A 22,062-nucleotide genomic window follows, 5' to 3' on the forward strand; every position below is an offset into this window, starting at 1 on the left:
TGGGAGAGGGGGTTTAGAAATTCTTCCCTATCCTGGCATCAAGATATTCATCTATATTTTCTTCTGAAATTTTAAGTTTTATTTTCACATTCAAATTCTTAACACATTGAATGCCCAAAAAAAGGTGTTAATCTACTATGATTACTGAATAAATAAATTGGTAGGCATGCTTACTAATTTTATGATCTTTATCTGATAGCTCTAATACCTGAAATTGTAAGCAAATTGATATCTTTTCTACTGTTTATTGTATCTGATGATTCTTGCTCATGGTAAATTTTTTCCTTATGGATTTTCCTTATTAAATTTTGTATTATGAATTATCTTCAAGATTTCTTTGAAGTCCTAGGAAATGTGAGTTTGACTTATGAGTGGTTGTGCTTTTGCTTCTGCCAGGTACTCTTGGGGTACCCCTATCTAAGACTACTATTTAAATGTTCTTTCTGATTATGGTTTTCTGGACCACTCATATAGAATAAACTGGAACCACAAATCCACATAGTTATGAATTCTCAGGGGAAACACTTATTTTTTCCCACCATGGCCCGGACTACTACCTATTAAGTTTCCTTATGAAGGTGGGTTTCCTGATGGAGTAGTTATTCCTTCTATTTTAATGAGAATATAGCCCTTTGGGAGGGGGCTAGCTTAGTGCAGGATCTTATTTCCGATTCACTGCCCTTTCCCTGGACCCAAATCTTCATTAAACTTTTATAACCCCCCAAAAAAGTAGAATAGTAACCTCCTCCACATACTTCCCACCACTCCATTCCACAAACCCACCACCCAGTATAATTCAAGTACTTCAATACTTTTACTTTCTTATCTTGAGTATTTCCCTTATTTCCTTGCTTGCCCAGCTATGCACTTAAAAGGATTAGAAAATATTGTGATCATTCTAGTTATTTTGTTGCTTATAAATATTGCTATAAATGAATGACCTGCTTTTCTAAGTATTGGATATCAAATAGATTCACTTACTGATTCACTTTAATTGGATAAAGCAAGATTTACAGTCTAAAAAATTAATAAATAACTCTGTTTTATAGTTTCTATTTTCTTTTCAGCATTATTATGCATTTATTTTTTATTCAGAAATCACTTGAGAGGTATAGCAAATTCTTTAAAATTCAGATTAATTTCCCATAAACAACACTGCATCATGAATTATCTATTTTCAGAATTTCAACTTGCTGTGACAGGCTGCCAAATTTCTGCTGTCATGTAAATTAAAACAAACCAAAAAAAAAAAAACCCAACAACTACCCAACTGAGATATTGTGCTACAAAGAAATGTTCCACATCTCCACCACTTGGGAGTGAGAACAGGAACAATTTAAATTTTTCCAATTTATGTCAATAATGATTTTGTGTCCCATATGGAACATCTTTCTAGGCAGTTTCCCAGCTGATCTACTCCTAATATCACTTAACTAGCTACAGACAGAATCAAATGATTCAGTCTATGTAATTTCTCACTTCTTATTCCAGAGAAACCATCCAGGAAAAATTTTTTAAAATCAACCAAAATGTTTTTTATATATCTCATGTCTCTATTTTTGCTTCTTTTTCTTTTCAAAATCTCTGTTCGCATTTTCTCTTCAGAAACTGGTAGATGCCATATGGTTAATATAATCAACCAAGTAAAGGTTTGTTTCAATTGTTTGTGTTCCCAGAAATCTGTTAAACATCTTTTTTTTTTTTTTTACTATGTCATCTCAAGGAAAAAGCAACATAACAGGATTAGATAAATGGAATCAGTGTAAGGGATTTTCTAAAATTAGAGGAGGACTTCCCTGGCAGTCCAGTGGTTAAGACTGTGTTTCCACTGCAGGGGGTGTGGGTTTGATCCTTGGTCGGGGAACGAAGATCCTGGACGCTGCATGGCGAGGCCAAAGAATAAATAAATATAAAATAAAAGAGATAAGGATAAGAGTAAGCACTTGATTATGACTTTCTTTTCATTCAACAAACCTGTCATGTGAAAGAAGACAGCCAGAGACCCTCCCAGTGTCCCCATTCTCTGCTCTATGGAGATCATATGTATCTTAAGTAAACTCACACATTCATGAATAGTAAGTCATCAGAGCATATGTTTCTCACATTTTTCTTCTTTTATAAAATACTTTTGTTTAAAACCCAATCTTCAAAAAGCTCTAACACATCTAACACATGCCACATTTCTTCTCAGTTATCAGGAACATTGGAAGTCATTTCTTGATTATCATTTCCAAGTAGCTTGAGATAATATACATACATGTTGAGATAATATACATGAATCTCCTTTATGAGAATGTCCACTCCTATTTTTCACTTAGCTTTGCCTTTGACATAGAAATAGTGACATATGTCCACCAGAACTTTCACACCATTGTCACTACCTTGCACTAAGAGTATGTCAACATTGCAGATAGTTCTGTTTTATGAGATCTTCTGTGTCTTCGATCTTCCTTTTACTGACACATTTTGCAAATGTGTCAATGGTGAAGACCACATTGCACTAAATAAACATAATAGAGAGGGTATTTTTATTACTATAAATGACAAAATCTATTTCAATAGCACTTAAACAATCTGTTTGGATTACACAATACATGTTATATATGACATGACTGATATGCTTCACTTTATAACATATGTTAAGTTATAACATTTTTATTAATGAGAGCTCTAAAAAGCAGAATATCCTGATAAAATTAATTTGGGATAATGTCAAGATATTTTTAAGTAGCAGGAAGTTGTAGTAGAAATAACCTGAGCATTAGATACCCAAGTTTTAAAATCCTGCTTCTTCCATTTATTACTCTGAACTCATCTTCACAAAGTCTTTACTTTCATCAAACTGAAGTATGAGTTAAAATAGCTTCTTTACATTAAAAAAGTACTTGGTACATAATATGTTCTCTCTTCTTCCATGTTTATTAAGAACATTTAAAAAGTAGAATAAGCTATGTATTAAGTAATAACTAAGATAAAGTAATATAATTCAGTGTCTTTAGTAACTTTAGCAATCAATCAATAATCATTTTACTGTCTGTACTACTGACAATATTGACAGCAAACATAATGACCAATATTATTTCAATATTTATCAATATTTTGAGACTCTGTCATAATTTTCAGTTTTGCTTAATAACAGTCAACGCACACTGAGAAGCCTTGGTCTCCTTTGGCTTCTAGTTCAGTTTCATGATACTTGCTATTTTCCAATTCCTCATTTGCCTTGGTAAGCTGCATCCTCAATTGATGGGCATGAGTTATTAGTGGCAAGAGCACATAAGGATGGATGTAGCAGGAGACATTGGTCAAAGCACCATAGTAGTTTTCTCTCTCTTCAAATGGGGTTCTAAGGCCAGGAAAAGGCTACTACACATATAAATATAAAAGATGAAGAAATCTGGAGCAAAAGAGGCCAATAATGTTTATGACTTTCAGTTATAGATGTTTTCCTTAACACTAAGATCAGTTTATAATGATAAAAGGGTCAATCCATTGACGACATACCAGTTATAAACCTTCAGGTACTTAATAGTAGAGCCCCAAAATACATGAAAGAAAAACTGACAGAATTGAAGGAAGAAATAGACAATTCAACAGTAGTAGTTGGTGTTCTCAAAATTCCGTTTTCAATAATGGATAGAATGACTAGACAGAAGATCAACAAGGAAATAGAATACATGTACACTGTAAACCCACTAGACGTACTTGATATCTTCAGAGCACTTTGTATTTCATAATTTTTTACTTAAATGTAAAAATTCATAGTTTCCATTCTGTAATAATTAACACTAATAGTTAACATTTGCTGTTTACCAGGCATTATCCTAAGTGTTTTGCACGTTTCTTATTCTTTAATAATCACAACAATCTTAATGGTACAAAGAAGATGAAAAAAAAAAAAAAAAACTGGCCTGATGTCTCACAGCTGGTGAACGACAAACAAGGGTATTATGGTCTGAATTGTATCCTCCCCTGCTCTGTACCCTGCCAAATTCATATATTGAAGCCCTAAACCCCAGTACCTGAGAACGTGATTGCATTTGGAGATAGGGCCTTTAATAAAGAAGTAATTAAATTAAAATGAGGCTGTTAGGGTAGGTTTGAATCCATTCTAACTGGTACCCTGATAAGAAGAAGAAACTTGGACATGGAGAAACACCAGCGGTGCAGGTGCATAGAGGAAAGACCATGTAAGGACACAGTGAGAAGGCAGCCATCTCCAAGTCAAGGAGAGAAGCCTCAGAAGAAACCAAACATGCAGACACCTTGATCTTGGACTTGTAACCTCCATGAGGGTGAGAAATACATTTCTGCTGGTTAAGCCACCCAGTCTCTGGTATTTTGGTAAGGCAGCTCTAGCAAACTTACATTAAAGACTTAAACTCAGTGTCTGACCTGAGGGGCCACAGTGCTAACCATTATTCTAGGGCATCATGGCAGACATGGTTATTTTTGTTTGTTCCTGATTTTTTAATATGTATGAGTTGTTTTAATCTATCTATGTTATTAATACCCACTTTGAACCTTTTTATCCAGGCAATTGTAGAGAGCTGTTTAATAATATAAAAGTCACTTTAGGTTCTGAGTAAATTGTGATGGATTTCTTGTTGGCCCACAAATGACAAATCTTATAAGAGATCACCTCTGACTCTCGAACACCCATTCTAAAAGGTATAAAATGATTTTACTAAGAAACTATTTTAGAAACAACCTGGAGGTTCTGAACCCTAGAAAAATTAGAGGCAAAAGAATACCACTAGAGTATTTTGCTTTCTATAACATTGCCTCCTATAATCCAGAGAGGATTTCATCTTTGCTAGGTAATTATTTAAACAGAAGAAATCCATGGGAAATGACAGACTCCTTGTTGAATACTTTCTGTATATACATGACCTCAGAAAATCCTGTCTAAACTTATGGAAAAGTGCATAGGCAGCAGGTAAAGTCTGAGAGATTTTTGCCTAGACCAATACATAAATTATATGCAAGAGAAGAATAAATGACTAAGCAATTGTGATTCCAAGGAAAGTTACTGTCAATTCCAACCAAAATAGAATACCTGACTTAATGCGCATCTACAATGTCTAGACATTTATTCTTAAATCAGCGAGTATTCAGCCTCTTACACTGATATTTTCTTTTCTTTCTTTTAATGTACAATATTGAAACACATTGCATTGAGGCACATGCCAAGAGTATTGGTGATAAAAAACACATCACAAAGGGAGTAGCAAAGTTCCTAGAATATATATTTCTTAAAAACTAAATTAGGCTTATTATTCCAGTGCTTTTATTCTGCTGGAGTTAAAAGTTCTTAAAATGGCAATCAATTCAAAAGACTTCTTGTACTATTGATATGTAGGTACTGTGACAATTCCTCCCTTTGTAAAATAAAAAGAAATGCTATATTTAAAAACAATTATTTAAATAATGCTAAACTGACAAGAAAATAAGGGAAATCCTCAGATGATAAATACAAGACAGGTGTGAGAATCTGAGGAAGGATTTCAAAGACTGAAGACAACCATTGACTTGGGATCTTTTGCCATTCCCGTTTCATCTGAAGTTTTGGCTTGAATAGTTACTGAAAGTATAGGAGATAAAGCAGGGGCCCTGTACAAGGCTGGAACATTTGAAGCACACAACAGTAAATGAAGTCAGGGCTATTTAAGACTAAGGTTAGATGCTTGATGGGGACAGGGCAATATTTGATCTCCATCATTCACTGTGTACAAATATCAGTTCCACAGAGGTCAAGGATTAAATGTGAGAGGCAAAAATGTAAAATGTTTTGGAAAAAAAGAGAAAATATATATTTTCTAAAGAAAAAAATGCATAGCTTTCAAAAATTTTAATATTAGAAAATAAGAAAGACTTAATAATTTAGAATCCAAATTAAGAATTCATGTTTTTAAAAAAGATCCACAAAATTTAACACAAAGAAAAAGGCAAATAAAATATAATACAGTGGAGTTAGTGAAATAAGAAGCAAAAGTACAATACAGTTTCAACTAAACTATTGATATACAAAGGCCTATGGCAATACTAATAAAAAAGACATATATTAATAATATGAGGAGTAGGAAGGGGAGGTGAATACAAATACAGCATATGTACTTAAAAAACAGAGATTAATATAAAATTTATGCAAAAAAATTGAAAAGTTTATTGAAAATGATCAAATTTCTAGAAAAAGAAATACAGGCAGGCATGCCTCAGAGATATTGTGGGTTGGGTTCCAGACCACTGAGGTAAAGTGAATATTGCCATACAGCCAGTCATACAAATTTTCTGCTTTCTCAGTGCATATAAAAGTTATGTTTACACTATACTATAGTCTACGAAGTATGCAAGAGTATTATGTCTAAAAAACAATGTATGTACCTTAATTAAAAATATTTTATTGCTAAAAAATGCTAACCATCATCTGAGGCTTCAGTGAGTCACAGTAGTAACATCAAAGATCACTGATCACAGAGCACTATAACACATATAATAATAATGAAAATGTTTGAAATATTGCAAGAATTACCAAAATGTGACACAGAGATACAAAGTAAGACAATGTTGTTGGAAAAATGCAGCCAATAGACTTGCTCCAGGCACGACTGACACAAACCTTCAATTTGTAAGAAAACACAATATCTGCAAAGCATAATAAAGAAAAGCACAATAAGATGAGGTATGCCTGTACAATAGCCTAAACCAACTCAACTAGAAACTGAAAATTGTAATAGTCCTGAAATCATTGAGGATGTGCTATTAAGGGTATAAATATTTACATAAGGAAAATACCAGTCCCAGATAATTTTAACTGAGTTTGCCATTCAAAGAAGAGAAAATCCAATCTTGCTCTTTGCAATGCTAAATTTTTCAGAGATCTACTCATAAGTGGTAAAACTATAGAGAAAATAAAATTAATAATCAACATAATTTGGGATAGCTATCTTTAAGTGGAATCAGATGGCATCATGTAGAGACGTGAAGGAGGATTTAAAACTATTGGTAATGGTCTATATCTTAAGCCGAGGTATGGATATATGGGTACTCCTTCTGTTATTCCGTATATATACTACAAACTTTTAAACTATTAGCAATGTCAGAATGGCTTAAGACAATAACAATTTCTTAAGTTTTTATTTGATTTTTCAATAAATAATACATGCACAAAGTTCAATTAAAAAAAATGGAAAGGTGAAAAGTGCAAATTTCCTTCCCACCCTTGCTCAATCTACCCAATTTCCATCTCCCCCAACAGACAACAAATGTTATTAATTCCTTTGTATTTTTCTGCATTTCCTTAATATACAAGCAAATATGTATATTTATTTTATTCCCTTCCCCACTTTTTTACATTAACTATAACATATTCTGTACAATATTCTGTACCTTGCTGTTTTTCTGAACAATGTATCTTAGAGATCTTTCTATTTTAGTACATAAAGTGTTTCCTCATTATTTTTAGGTTTGTATAGTATTCTGGTTTATTTAAGCAGATTATATCAGACCTGTATAGTATCCTTTCTATGGATACAGCATATATTTTTAAACATTTTTTCTTCCAATTTTTTTGTTCTTGCAAACAATTATCCTATGAATATCCTTGGAAATACATTTGAATATATCCTATGAAATATTTCTCATGTATGCAAGTATGTTTGAAGGATAAATTCCCAAAAGTGGAATGGCTGAGTCAAAGTACACTTCCTTTTGTAGTTTTGATAGATATTGCCAAACTGTCATCCATCATGAAAGCAATGTGAGGAAGAACTTATTTCCCCACAGCCTCCTCAAAAGAGAGTGTGCTATGAAACTGCTCCACTGAATTTTTATTTCTCTCATTTTGAGCATGGTACAGGATCTTTTCATATTTTTAGAGATACTGTGTTTTCTTTTCTGTGAACCATATGTTTATATCAGCTGCCCATGTTTCTATTGGGTTTTTCTTTTTCTCATCAATTTCTAGAAACCTTTTAATACATGAGAACTTAGCTCTATATCTGTGATATGAGTTGAAAAATTTTCCCAATTTGTCCTTTGTCTTTTGACTTTTAAAGGGCTTGCATTTGAAATTTATCATAATATGTGGTATGCTGTATGAAGCTATGCTGTTTTTAATTATAATTCTGTTTCCCAAAGAGAAATATATTTAAATTAGATTACTCCCAACTTAGAATACAATAGTATTATAAGTACTATGGGTTTTTTAAAGTGCATTATTTTAAGATAGTTGACTCTGTGTAACATTTATGTTCTCAGTATGGGTCTAATACCATATTTTCACACATTATTTAAAAAAATATTAAAATGCAGTTAAAAAGTCAGATAAAATGATAATGGCCAAGTAACTCCAAAGCCACCATTTTCCAAACTTAACAATAGCAATGCTGAGATAATCTCAGATAAAATCTGATACAGAACCTTTTTACTCCTTTTTAGTGAAATGAATTAAATATTTTTGAACACTTAGATTAACCAATTTGTTAAGATCTATAGTTCTCTCCAATTTTTTCCTTAAGATTTGAGAAAATCCAATCTGTGAAAGATACCAGCCCATAAAATTCCTATAGCAAATCCTATGAGACAAGCTCACAATAAGGTAACACAATAGGGGAAATGCCTGTGGGAAGCTCTCTCCGAAACAGTACCACAGCTCTCCCATAGTTGATTGGCAGCCATCATGATAGAAAAAGTCACCAACCTCCTGGCCTTTGATTTGCCTTTAATCGTTGACAAATGTAGAGACGATAGTCAAGAGTTAAGTTGAGTAGTTGTGCTGAGCTGCTCCCCATCCCATTTTCTTCTTGAAATCAAGGAACACATGTTTCTAAACACAATATAGTTGGCTTCATTGACTGACTATTGTTTTCTTAGTCATAGGCCTGATAAAGTTCCATCTTCCTGCAGGACTGGGCTTATGCCACATCTACTGATTGTTAAGATCCTTTCAAAGGCTGCGCATAGTGGATATGTACAGTCTGTTTCTAATTTTAATATCCCTGAATATTGTGCTCTTAGTGTTAGTAGATGTTTTACCTAATATAATACTGGTGGAGAATTCCAAGCACAGTAAATGGTATGGGGGAAAAAATGAAAAAAATGAAATGGGGACATATGCAAGAGAAGAGAGTTTAATAGAAAAGGGTTAGGAGAGCAAGGAAGAAGTTATTAAAAGCAACAAAAGTATCACCAAATTGGTTGAATCTTCATTCTAGTACCAGCATTTCCCTTAATTAGTTGTGTGACTTCTAGCAAGACAGACCTTATAGGTTTCCATTTATATACTAATAAAATGAGCAATTTGGATTACTTAATCTCTGAAGGATCTTCTAGCAGTAGCATCTATTATTCTCAAGGAAAACAAAAAGAGAGGTAGTTTTTGATTGTGGTGAGGAGGGCCATGACTGAGGTATAATAAGAAAGCTTGTTTTGCTTTTTTCCTTAGGTGTTAACATCTGTCTGTTTGACAATCTTCATTAATCAAATATATTGAATAATTACCAAATATCCTCATAATCGTTCCAAGTTAAAAATATGTATGCTACAGATTCTTAGATTTTTTTAAAGTCTTGAATTACATCTATAATTTGTTTTACTATTTTTGAGAAAAGTTTGTTAAAACTTGTTTATAATATCCATTAAATGACAAAAGAGCCACTGTGGCAAAATAAAGTTTAAAATTCTTTGCACTAGAAAAATTGCTTTCAAATACCTTTTAGTATGTAAGTTGTTTAAAAACCACTATTTTTTTCTAGAGACTGGCTAAAATCTTTAGTATATAATCAATGAGGGAAATAAATTTATAAAGACTTCAGAAACACATCAGCTCACAAAAATAGGTAATACTTTCCTGCTTTCAAAAACAGGATGTTTTATTATGATTATAATAGATTATGTTTTTTTCCCATAAATTTAATGAATCAACTGTTGGTGGTCTGAAATATTCCTTTATGAAAGTCAGTATGTGAAAGAAGACTCAATTTTTCTACTAGTTAACTAACATGGCATCTAGCCTGCCTTAATACAGACACTTTCCTTTAGTGATTTTTCTGTATGAACAGAAATAGAGAAGCCCTATGTTTCCCTAAGATGGAAGTCATTTGCTGTTTTTCTCTCTATTTCATAAGTGAAACTTTTATTTGCTCACGGCTCCTCCGAGATGAGTTATAATCTATATTCATGGTGTCTTGTACTTTGTCCAAACTTTCTCACAAGTTTCTCTGAGTATTTTATAATATGACTACTGTATAAAAAGCAAAACTTCTAAGTTTCACGTACCAGCAGGAAGTAATCCTTTTAATTCTACCTAAATTAACACCTCTGGATCTACAATGGTCGGAGCTCCCTTTAACTGTGATACTGATACATAGAATACCACCCAAACCTTTTCAGGAAAACCATGGGTTTGTGGTTCTCCCTGTGGATAAGGGAAAATAACAGATTAAATGGAAAGATTAAATTGTGCTGTCTATCAGGGCTCATTTATCTTTCGTTCTTTTTGTCTTCTTTTCTGATGAAAATTGATGTTTATTTTTCACATATAATAAATTAAAGCAGTATGGAATTTACCTTAAAAGGGACAAAACTAGGCAGGAGCTGGTACCTCTGGATGACCCTGAAACGCAGGTTGTAAGATTCATTTTCTGTGAGCATCTGCAGCCCTGGCAACCACTGCCAGTGCTGAGCAGAAATGAAGGAACTGAAGAATCCTGATAGCCAGCCCCAAAATAGCATGGAGAAGGATAGATTATATTGTATTTTTCCATGAAAGGTAAGGGGCCAGATTAACAAGAGGATTTCTAACAAGATCTAGCTCATGTTTTTAGTACAAGTATTGTCCCATTTCACAGGTGAGGAAACAGAGTGCCAGAGGTCACACAAATTAAACTAATAAGTCTTCATTGTACTTACACTACTACCTGACAGTATATAATTTTTCTTATCTACTTTTTGCATGTCTTCTCCACCAGAATAAGACTTTCATAAAGACAAAGTCTTGCTTTTGTTTACTCCTGTACCTCTGGAGCTTAGAACAGTACCTGGGACAGAATAAGTGCTCAATTAATGTTTGTTAATGTTAAAAATGAAATAAACTGAAATCATCACCCAGTCCATTCCACTGCTTCAAGGGGAGGACTTTACAGCTGACACTGGTTTGGATCACCATTCTGTCATTCCAGAAGTCACTAAGTTCTTTCTAGTGATTTGTTGTTTATAACAATCTCATCAAATATATTGTGTCAAGTCAACAATAAATTCAAAATAACATTACAATATGCCCACAAATGTTTAGCGTCCCTTTAAAAGTATTTTATACTTCTAAATACTAACACCAATTTCATATGTCTCCATTTTTAATGACAAAGTTATTCATAGCTATTTGATACGATGTCTTCTAAATTTAAAGGAATTTAGCTTATGACGAAAAGATTGAAAGGGCATATACACACATCCACATTTTAGAATCTGAAATTTCATTTAGCGACACTTTATTTAACAGAAATTCATTTGTCCTTAGAAATCAACAGACATGAATAATCTAGACATTAAATGAAACATGGATACTATGGGTTTAAGAATATAATAAACAGTGACCTATTTTGTAAAATTTCTAAGTCCATTAAAAAGTGGATATAATGAATAAATTTATCAAAGAACATATTGTTAGGATTCAATCATAAAAATAATTCATGAAAAAAATAAAATTGAGTAAAAGATAACATGAATTACAGTATCTTCCATGTACTGTGCATACTTGAGCTTGAATCCTTTATTTCTGAAGTGGTGCTAAACACATTCTTGAAGATTGGCAAAAAATGTTGCCACAGAGGCAAATGGCTTCTACTGTACAGACTGTCAAGGATAGAAATACAAGAAAATCCTGCCTTGTTTCTGAGCAAGAGCCATTTAATCTCTTCTCTATAGAAGAAGGTTTTCCAAACTATCCATTAACACTGACTGCAATATATTTATGCAACTGACAAGAAACATGATCATTACTGAGTACCAATGTACATACTATACATCACAAAGTCACTAAAGACTGGTTGTCTTCTGAAAACACTTTCAAGCATCTATCCTTATTTTTCAAGTTATAGTTCCTTCTTCAATACCACCTGTCAATCCTTTATTTTCAGTGTCTTCTTAATAGAAGTCCTGGTAGGAAATTATAAAACTGGAGGATTGAATTATTACAATGTAGGGAAAGGCACAAAAGTGTAGTGGGGGAAAAGGAATAGCATAGGTTTAGCAAGAACAAAAAGATAAACTGCAAAGGATAAAAATCAGAAACTTGTCACACCAAGAATCAATATCTAAGATATTCGGTTACTAAAATTATGGGTGTGTCCAAATTATAAAAAAAAAAATATGCGGATAGTTAAGGACAAAAAAAAAAATGTGATTGTAAAGTTCAGAAAATGATACCTGCAAGTAAAGTACAGAGAAGGGAGAAAGTTGGAAAGCTAGTTAGACTATATGAGCTTGATCAATTCCTGTCATGTGGTGTCAGGAGTATAAGAAATATGTAAAGATATCAAATATAAAACTCATTTGATATAAGACTTCTGTTAAGAGGGCTCATGGACTAAGTAGTTGTAATAATATAGATTTCTAGATCATGGGAAGCTCTTAGAAACACCAAAAAACTTCCTCATTTATAATTGTTTCAGAGAAAGGGTGATCATAATCTCTTTCCTTCTTCCCTCTCTTTTCCCTCTCATTTCCAGTAAAAGTAAGTATATAGGCATATTCTCTTGATCTGTCTTCCATAGTGGAAGAACTATGGTCTTTTAATTTCCTGCAATTTTTAAAAATTGGAATTAACTAGGGTAATCAACAAAGAACAATTTACTATGGTTTTGAGCTCAAAATGACTTTTCATCTGAGGTATCTTGTAGTCTCTCTAGGTGTAAATATAAGCCAAGAATATACAGACACAACATCTAATGATCTTAGGGTGACTTCCAAAGATAAAGCTCAAACAGTTATGTAAAATTTAGGCCCTGGAGTAGAGACCAGATTTGGGAGAAAGGGGAAGAGAATTCTCGGCTCATGATTCCATCATCATCAGAGAGGTAAAACTTCCCACTTTGATGATGAGTTTTAAAAAAATATTTCTTATTAAGGAAAAAAGGACTCTCCTTAAATGTATACTACTGGCTAATACATAACTTGCTGAAACAACTTAAGATATTCATGCAGTCTTTTTGGATTTGCTACTAAATTCCAGTCACTATTCAAGGCACTGGTAATACAACAGTAAACAAGACAGACACAAGTCTCTGCCTGTGTGGAGTTCATATTCCATTAGGGGAAAATGCAAAGTGAACAAAATAAATAAGCTTTATGATGTATTAGAAGGTGATAAAAGCTATGGAGAAGAAATAGAGCAGAAAACAATACGTGAAGAACCACAGGGCCATGTGATTTTAAATAGGGAAATCCAGAGAGTTCTAAGAAGGTGTCATTTGAGCAAAGATCTGAAGGAGATGAGGGAATAAGCTACGGGGATATCTGGGGGAAAGAGGCAGAAGGAACAGAGAGTAAAAGTTCTGAGGTGGAGGAATGCTTGGCAATTTCCTGGAAGCTCAAGGATGAGAGTTTAGCAAGACAATAAAGAGTAGATGAAAGCTTAAGAGATGATCTAAGAAAAGTCAAGGTCAGGGGTGAGAGGGTATAGTGTCTAGAACTTTAGAAGCAAGAAATTACTTGACAATTACATTCGCATCGTACAGGTAAAGATGCCAGCCCAATCAGAAAATATGCTCTTCTGTTATACTGGTGCTTACAAACTTCGTATCAATCCTCCTCAAACATCGTTATAAGGACTGTGGTTTTTACTCTTGCAGAGAGTTTTGAGAAGAATGAAATCATCTGAGCTCACCCTCACTAATGTGTTATAAATTAGCTCTAGGGGGCAAGGGCAGAAGCAAGGAGACTAGTTTTCAGATTATTAAACTGTTCCAGGTGGAAAATGAAATCTTGGAGCAAGGTACTGATGATGAAGGTTAGAGAAGTGGTCAGAGTGTGGATACCATACTTTGAAAAGGAGCTAAAAGTATGAGCTAACAGATTGGATGTGGTTTTGAGATCAAGAGAGGAGAGATAGGATGACTATAATGTTTTAAGCCCTAGAAACTAGAAGGTTAGGGTTGACTCTTAGTGAGATGGTAAGGTTATAAAGAGGAAACAGGTTCAGGATAGAGAAGTTTGGTTTTGTAAATGTTAAATGTGAGATGTCCGTTAAACAGCCAAATAAAATGTTTAGATATATGAATTCAACAGAAAGGATATTACCAGTCTTCCCCACGAATCCCAGATACAAAGAACATTTAATAATTTTCTAGCAATAAAGTCTTATTATATATGTTTTTAAATTTTTAGGAAGGATTTATAAATCAGGATGCAAATATTTTAGTCCTATGCAACTGAGTGGGTTGTGATTATGTGGGTATAACGTAGCATTTTTTTCTTAAAAGACAACTAAGCATTTATGGTTCCCAACTGATACTTTTATGTTTCCAGTTAGAAAAAAGGGAATAAGAGCATATTTTATTTTTAGAGAAAAGTGATACTTAGAGATAAGGGTTTTGGTGGTGCTGCTGTGTGCAGACAGACTACACACCAGAGCCCTGCCCATCATGTCCCCATGGCCTCTGTTCTTGGGCTAAGAATGTTTAACTCTTGATATCAGAAAGCCTTGACATTTTGAAATCATTTTCTGTATTTAGAATTAGTAATACAGTTTAATGCGCTTTTAAGTGACAAGGAGTGCAGACCATATCTCTGGCTTTTTGTGTATTGTCTGGTTGCCCTTGTTTTATTCCTACTCAGGATGCTTCTGCAGTAGCTGCTAGAAACTTGGGCTCCTCCTGACAGAGCTTTAGAAAGAGGCGGCAATAACGAGACTTGATAACCTCAAAAGCTGTGCACAGGAAAATCATCTGCGTTTGAGCTAAAGAAAGTCATGAAATCAATTATAGAGGATTCTAGTTAGGTGTCTCTGGCCCCTCCATAGATGGTTTTTCATCCACAGGTAAGATAAACGAGGAAAACTCGCAGAAGATACAAATGTATATTTATTAAGTAAGCATTTTTTTTCAAGTCAGGCTGAATTTTTTTAAATTTTACTTAATATTTTTTAATTTTACTTAATTATTTTTATAGAATTTAAATCAATGTTTTTTATAATTCAAATTTCTGAATTTAGTTCTTTGTCTAATCTAATATCATTACATGAAAATGTGAAAATGTTAGTTATTTTACTTATTGATCATTCCCATTGCTCCATGCAACTTAAAAGTTAACTTACTTCTTCATTCAAGCTCTCCTTTGAAGGCTTGTCTAGAAGTTATAGACTATTGAAAATGTAATTTTGATGAAATGAATTGTGTTTTTCCCTTTAGCCCCAAACATACAAGTATCAGAAAATTTCAGGTGTCCTAACCAAAATAGCTAACCACAATTTCTCTCAAAATAAAGTTACTGTTGCTCATTTTTAGATGACATTTTAGAAATCTCCATTTCACAGATGCAAAGATCCATACTACAAAATTCAACATCTACTTTATGCAAAATAAAGGCTTTTTTAAAGCAGAAATGTATATTTATTCAAAATTACATTACCTCATTTGTAATATTGTATTGGAGTAAACAATTCCCTCAAAAGGTCAAAGGTAGTTGAGCCAAATAGTAAACATGTGCTCAGTATTCTTATCAAAGACTTGTATAATTACCTCTTAGACATCTTATTTAATCTGTTTTGAAAATAAAAACTACTTAGTTTGGGGGGTTTTATTTATCTTTAACACAAATATGAAAACTGAAAAACTGAATTAAGAACAAGACAAAGCTTTGAACCTCTGTTATATATAACCAATTATAATGCATTGCAATTTTTTAATATGGTTTAGGGTTTGTTCACTTCTTATCTAGGTCCCTCTCATTCACTACTGGAACTAATTTTAACAGAATAAATGCATTGATATCATTAAGGAAAAAAATATTTGCGTGAAATTTGAAACTAAGTCAAATACTGACTGACCAAACACCTGAATTGTAACAATGTCCACTATTTACTATAAAAGTGCATTTATTGTATTTAAGACCTATGCTTATTTGTTTTCTAATTATTTTTTTATTTCAACAGTATCATTTGCACGCCTTTAAAAAAAATAGTACAACTTGAGTGTTTCAGTCCAGTGCATTGTTATTTCATATTTTTCTCCTACAGTACAGGGGAATAAATTCCCATGCTCAGCGCAGAATAGGTTCCATAGTATTATGTCCATGTGCCGGGCTAATCTATGGATATTTACTAAATAAAAACTTCAATTCATGAAAAAAATTATATGCTTTAAGCCTTTAAAGTGATATAATAATGTTTCAAAGCCAAGCCTCCTTATGTATTTATTATTTTCTCCCTTTCAAATAGTAATAGTGCTAACTAGTTCCAATAGCATATTGGAAAACAGTTTTTTCAACTAAAACAAAACAAAACAAAATGCTTTTCACTACTAAAGATAATTGCACACACACTGGATATTTAGCCAATCCTCTACGTTTGTTCCAATATATTTTAGATAATCTGCTGATTCTTACACCATCTAACAGCCTCATAAATTTAAAATGTATCACTATTTCTTAGGCTATATAGCTATATAGCACATATAAAATGGAACATTTGCCTATTAGCTGATGGATGCAAAAAATATAAACACCATATCTGAAAGTTCACACATCATGCCAGAGCTCTGCTCCTTTTATTTTTTGTGTTGAAAGTCATTCTGAAATGTCCTCATAACTGGTGGCAATTTTTCAAGTAATCATTAATAAATACACACCAAATAAGAAGCAAAAGAAATTATTAACCAACCAAACCAGCTAGATGCTTAGATAAAATAACAGAAGATTGTACAACCTTTCAGCAGGTTTTCCTGATATAACTTCTTTAAAGGACCATAAGCATGTCCATATGCTTTTGGGTTATTTGTAGATGAAAAGGAAGTCTGTTCCTGAAGACACACTGCCATAGCTCTAAAAGTTTCTTTTTGTGAAGAGTAGTAAACATGTTTCTTGATGTTTAAAACAATTCTGCATTATCTTGATGCATTAGAGGGACCTCTGTTCCCTCAGGAATATTATGGAAACTTCAAATGTTTAATTTAACAATGTGACCTAGTTAATATTAAAGAGAACCCAGCTGCTTGGCTTTCTTGCTTATGAATGTATGAATTTTCAGTACTGTAAAGTAAACAAGCATTTTATATGAAAACACTTAAGGAATGTCTCTGCCTACACTTATGCAAACTATTAATGAAATAAAAGTAATCATGCATGCACTTCAAAAACTTGCTTGCAACACTCAATTTAATATTTGTATATTGTTTTAGCATAGTGCCATATTTGTCAGTAACATGTTGAAGTTACCGTATTGAACTTACACAATAAAGACAATACTATACGAGAATACTCAAAGCAAGACCTCAAATATCCTTCTTCAAATTATAGCTATATTTCACCCTTATAATATAATAGACGCATGTATTTACTTTTTGGAAGAGAGAACAAATAGAATCCATATTCTAGTATCACTGCTTTATTCCATTTTTTAAAGAGGCACTTCTTCATATTTCTTAGAATATATTTTTATGATAATCTCTTCCTTTTAAAATATCAGTCAAAAATGTGTGCAAATATCACTGACAACATAAGGAAGTTACTTATTTTTAAACCAGCTTTGGAAGCAGCTGCCCCTGAAACACTGGAGAAAAGAAATGATACAAGAAATAGAAGGTAAGGCAGGCTAAGTGAGGGAAGTAAACAAACTATGGGCCTATTCCAAATCAAACGTGGTAATTCTTTGATGCCTACAAATTTTAAGTAACAAGATAACTGAAAAAGAAAAGCATAGCTCTCAAAATAGAGAGGCAAATCATTAGAGCAAACAGTGTAGTGTTCGTGTGTATATGTGAGTGGGGATGTACTGTGTTCGTGTGTATGTGTGAGTGGGGAAGTACTATCTCAATTAAATCGAAAGAATATAAGGGTGCTTATTTACTATGTTATGTAACAGTAGACATAGCTACATAACACAGAAAATGACATGAGGAAAAAGAAAATTCCTAAACAGTGTTAGTTAGCTGGTGCTGAGGGGAAAATTCATAAAGCTGATCAAATGTTCTCTAAGCAGCTTCAAAAACATTACTGGAAATTTTTTTTCCAGACTGAAAAGACATAGGCAGACCGAACTAGATACAGCAATTTCAAAACACATCATTGTTGTAATTTGTTCATTCATTTAAAAATATTTTACACAATCCAGCCAACTCTCAATTGCTCATTTGAAGAAGAGCAGTCAAGCAGCAATGCCAATGCAGTTTCCAAATGTGGGGTAGGGAGAGAGTGTGAATGATAACTTATAAGTGGGTAGGTATACACAGAAAATATGCCTTCCAAGTTATTTTTGTATATGACACTAGCCTATGACAAGGGGGGAAAAAAGCTGGCTATGCTGGCTGACATCTGAAGCTGGTAGAATTCTGAAAATTGGCAATAAATGGTGCATATCAATTGAAACTCATGAAAATGAAAAGTTGACTGGCCTTCTGTACTTACTTTGTTTCCATTTTATTCCAATGCATCATATTGTCTAACACTTGCTTGTATAGTATATAAAGCCCAACGCTAAAAAATGTATGTCAAGTTGGCAAAAATGTAAGAACACCATTGGTTAGGGTTCTTAGATTAAGAGTTGCTGTGGCTTTTTATTCCAGTGCATTCCAATCTCTGTACTATTTATGGGTGGAGCAGAGGACCGACAGTCATTATTCTTCTGCATTTGATTGGAGGTCAGCATTTTTAAGGTATATTTTATTCATATTTTTTATGTATATTTATGTATTTTTACAAATACTAGACAGTCCATTGGTGACACTGTAGAATCGTGTACTGATCTTCATTTTAAGATTCTTGGCTGTAGAATTAGAACTGGACTTTTTAAAGCTTTTGACTAAGAAGTATATGAACGCTGCTACATGCCTTTATTTGTTGGTTTCCAAAAGTTCCTTGAGATATTTTTCTTTCAAAAGAATATTTTAATGTTAAATCCTTAGTCTCAAAAATTACCACTCTGAAAATGTGGTAAAAATCTTGCTTTTTCACACTAGAATTTGAAATTTAAAGTTAAATTTTTAAAATGTGCTATCATTGCAGAATTTTTATGAAATGAAAACTTTAACATAAGGATTCCAAATCTAGATTTATACTATAATATAGTATCTCAGACGTCCTCAGAAGATTTCATTATCTCTCCTGGATGCAATATGCTCTTAAAATCTTTTCTGAGAAGAAAATGTGTACTTACTGGATCATTAGGAAAATTAACTTGAATTTGGGGAAAACAATATTACCCTCCATCACCTGATACTGCCTACTGCCTTTGTTGATACCTGTTGTTTTTTTGAAGAAAAAATATATTTCACTAAAATGGCAGAGTCAAGATTGCATTACAAATTAAATTGAATTCCCTTAAATAAGTTCACTGAAAGTCTGTTTTACTATACCTCATTTTCATTAACTTTAGTGGAAGTGGTTTTCCAGAGTTAGCATTGCATACAATAATCTATAACATCTCTAAGACCATTGAATATGTGTGATTTATTCTGTAAGCCTGTCACATCAAGGATTTATTAGAGCTCAGTAAAAATATATACGTGTGTGTGAATATATATATTTTTTCAACCAGTGCACAAGAATTAGAAATTAGCCCCTTATTGGTACTTGGCAACTTTTATGTTCAAAATTAGCTGTCAAACACTATTCATGTATGAGTTCTCTTTCTCTTGGTCAAAGAGTTTTGGGGGGAAAAGTTTCTTAAAGTACATCAGACAGGGATAAAATGGGGTCTGGAATAAAGGACACATTGTGAAGACAGCAGTTTAAGAAGAATCCACTCTCTTTCAGAAATCCACATCTTAATTTGGGGAACATATTTTTTCACAAGACTCCAGGAATTAAACAACATAGAAGAGTTCAAGTGTTGAATTTACCAGGTCATTTGCCATTTCTTGTCTTCCAAATGCAAGGCCAGTGATAGTCACCAGGGTACGTTTTCTGTGAACTGAAAATCACTAGACAGTTAATACATTTATCATAATAATTTCCTAGAATCATCTAGTTCCCTGTGCCCATTAAATGTACATTTGAGTACGACAGAGTTTCAGAGAAAAACAACGAAACAATCACTATGATAGCTGAAATATGGCTTCATAGGAAACAGGGCTACATTTAATTAGCTTTGATTGTTTATGTGTCTTTTCTGTTCTTGTTATAGTTCATATCACTGGCATAGACTCATAAGCCAATCTTCCAATTTAAGTTACTACCAAAATTTACAAACTTGACGTGAAGAGTACATTGTATTTACAAAGAACTTGGCACTTACAGAATAAATTATTGACTTTTTAAAAAAAATCCAGACCAGGGCACCCATGGTTCAGGCAAATGGGAAAGCCTGATGTCTTATATATTATGCTACATTAACATGAATAAATAAATTTCCAGCTGGTAATTCCTCCACAGCGCTGGCCCTGGTGCTGAAAACAAGTACCTTCCATTTCTAATCCATGGGGAGGGTAGAGAAGTTATCAGTCCAGAGAGAGCAAAGGTTGCATGTTTTCTTCCTCGTTTTTATCCATGCGTTTTAGCACTGTAGGATCCACAACTGATTGGGATCTGGAAATGATAAAGCCAATGTCAGTGCATTACTGCCAAACAATCACGTTCTCTTCTCTGTCTTTTCTCCTTTATTACTTCTCTCATGGATGCGGATTAACTTCTTCTACATCAAGAGATTTATGAACTGAGAATGCTGCACATTTAGAGAGATACATTTATGGTGATGTTTTGCATCAAAGGAAACAATCCCCTCTGGCCTCTGAATAGAATAATGCACAGCAGAGGATTCTAAATACACAATAATAGGCTTAAGCTCTCTTCTTTACAATCAAGCAAGAGACTTTTCTTTGAGACTGAGAATTTCTAGTACAGGACTGATGTATTCCAAGAGATCACCAAATGGGGGAATTATTACAGTGAACTTATTGTTATAAGAAAAGAAGTAGAAATAAAAGGAACCTTGATTCCTGTCTGAAAGGGCTCTATGAAACGACTTCAACAGGAATGTGCATTTTTAACCATCTTTTTTTATATTTAATGAGAACATTAGGAAAAAATCAATATTTCAATATGAGTTTTGTTAAATTTTCCATTAGGACATCTGAGTAAAATCAATCTTACTCTTGAAAACTTTAAGAAAAGTAGAAACCCCTCTTGTTTAGTCAGCAGCACTTTATGATTAGGAAAGCAAATAATGTGAAAACCCCTTACACATGCCTTTGATAGCAGGTGGGAATTATATCTCAATTCCTCACTAGGAAACAACATAAAACTGGGAAGGAGGAAAGTCAATGAAAAGTGCTACTGTGGTGGCAGGAGGCTGCCATCTTAATGGCTATGGCATTAAAGAAGCAGCTGCCCTTTTAAATTCTCCTCCATAATGAATTTTTCCCCTGCTGCTGCATTCCAACCATTTGGCTATTGCTGTGGCAATATGCCACTTAGCAGACCTCATTAATTTTCAAAAAGAAAGACTATAAGCTAAAATACAACCACACATGCTAATGAAAAAGAACGGCAATGGAACTAATTGTCAAAGCAAAAATAATTACAGAATTAACTGATAAATTGACTCCTTCATTTAAATAAACTTAAATTCATTTCTAAAGAGAGAATGAAAAGGAAGGTGAGAACTTTAAAATAAGGAGGTTTATTTCCTAAGTCATTTTCACTATTTTACCTCAATAATAGGTATTAGATGCATATGTCAGAATGGAGACTGACTGCAGTTGAATGTGGTGTGTGTGTGTGTGTGTGTGTGTGTGTTTGTGTGTGTGTCTGTGTGTGTGCAGGAGAGAGAAAGAGACAGAGAGAGAGAGACAGAGAGAGAGAGAGAGAAGGAGAAGGAGCAATGATAATTTATCTTAGAAAAAAGTACATGAA

The 22,062-nt window shown here is 33.3% G+C and overlaps 1 protein-coding gene across 3 annotated transcripts in view; it reads right to left on the reverse strand.

Moving 5' to 3' along the window:
• Positions 1-1,968: 1,968 nt before the first annotated feature.
• CLVS2 (clavesin 2) overlaps positions 1,969-22,062 on the reverse strand; it is an 87,907-nt gene continuing 67,813 nt past the window's right edge. For 2 of the 3 annotated variants that reach the window (XM_057528097.1, XM_007190788.3), the window contains exon 6: positions 1,969-20,736. In XM_057528097.1, the coding sequence (XP_057384080.1) occupies positions 20,649-20,736 (88 nt within the window). In that variant the 3' untranslated portion in view covers positions 1,969-20,648. The remainder of the gene's footprint in view (positions 20,737-22,062) is intronic. The other variant, XM_007190789.3, reaches the window with a different exon arrangement.

Source organism: Balaenoptera acutorostrata, chromosome 14, assembly GCF_949987535.1.
Source record: "Balaenoptera acutorostrata chromosome 14, mBalAcu1.1, whole genome shotgun sequence".
In the NCBI taxonomy this organism is placed as follows: Eukaryota; Metazoa; Chordata; class Mammalia; order Artiodactyla; family Balaenopteridae; genus Balaenoptera; species Balaenoptera acutorostrata.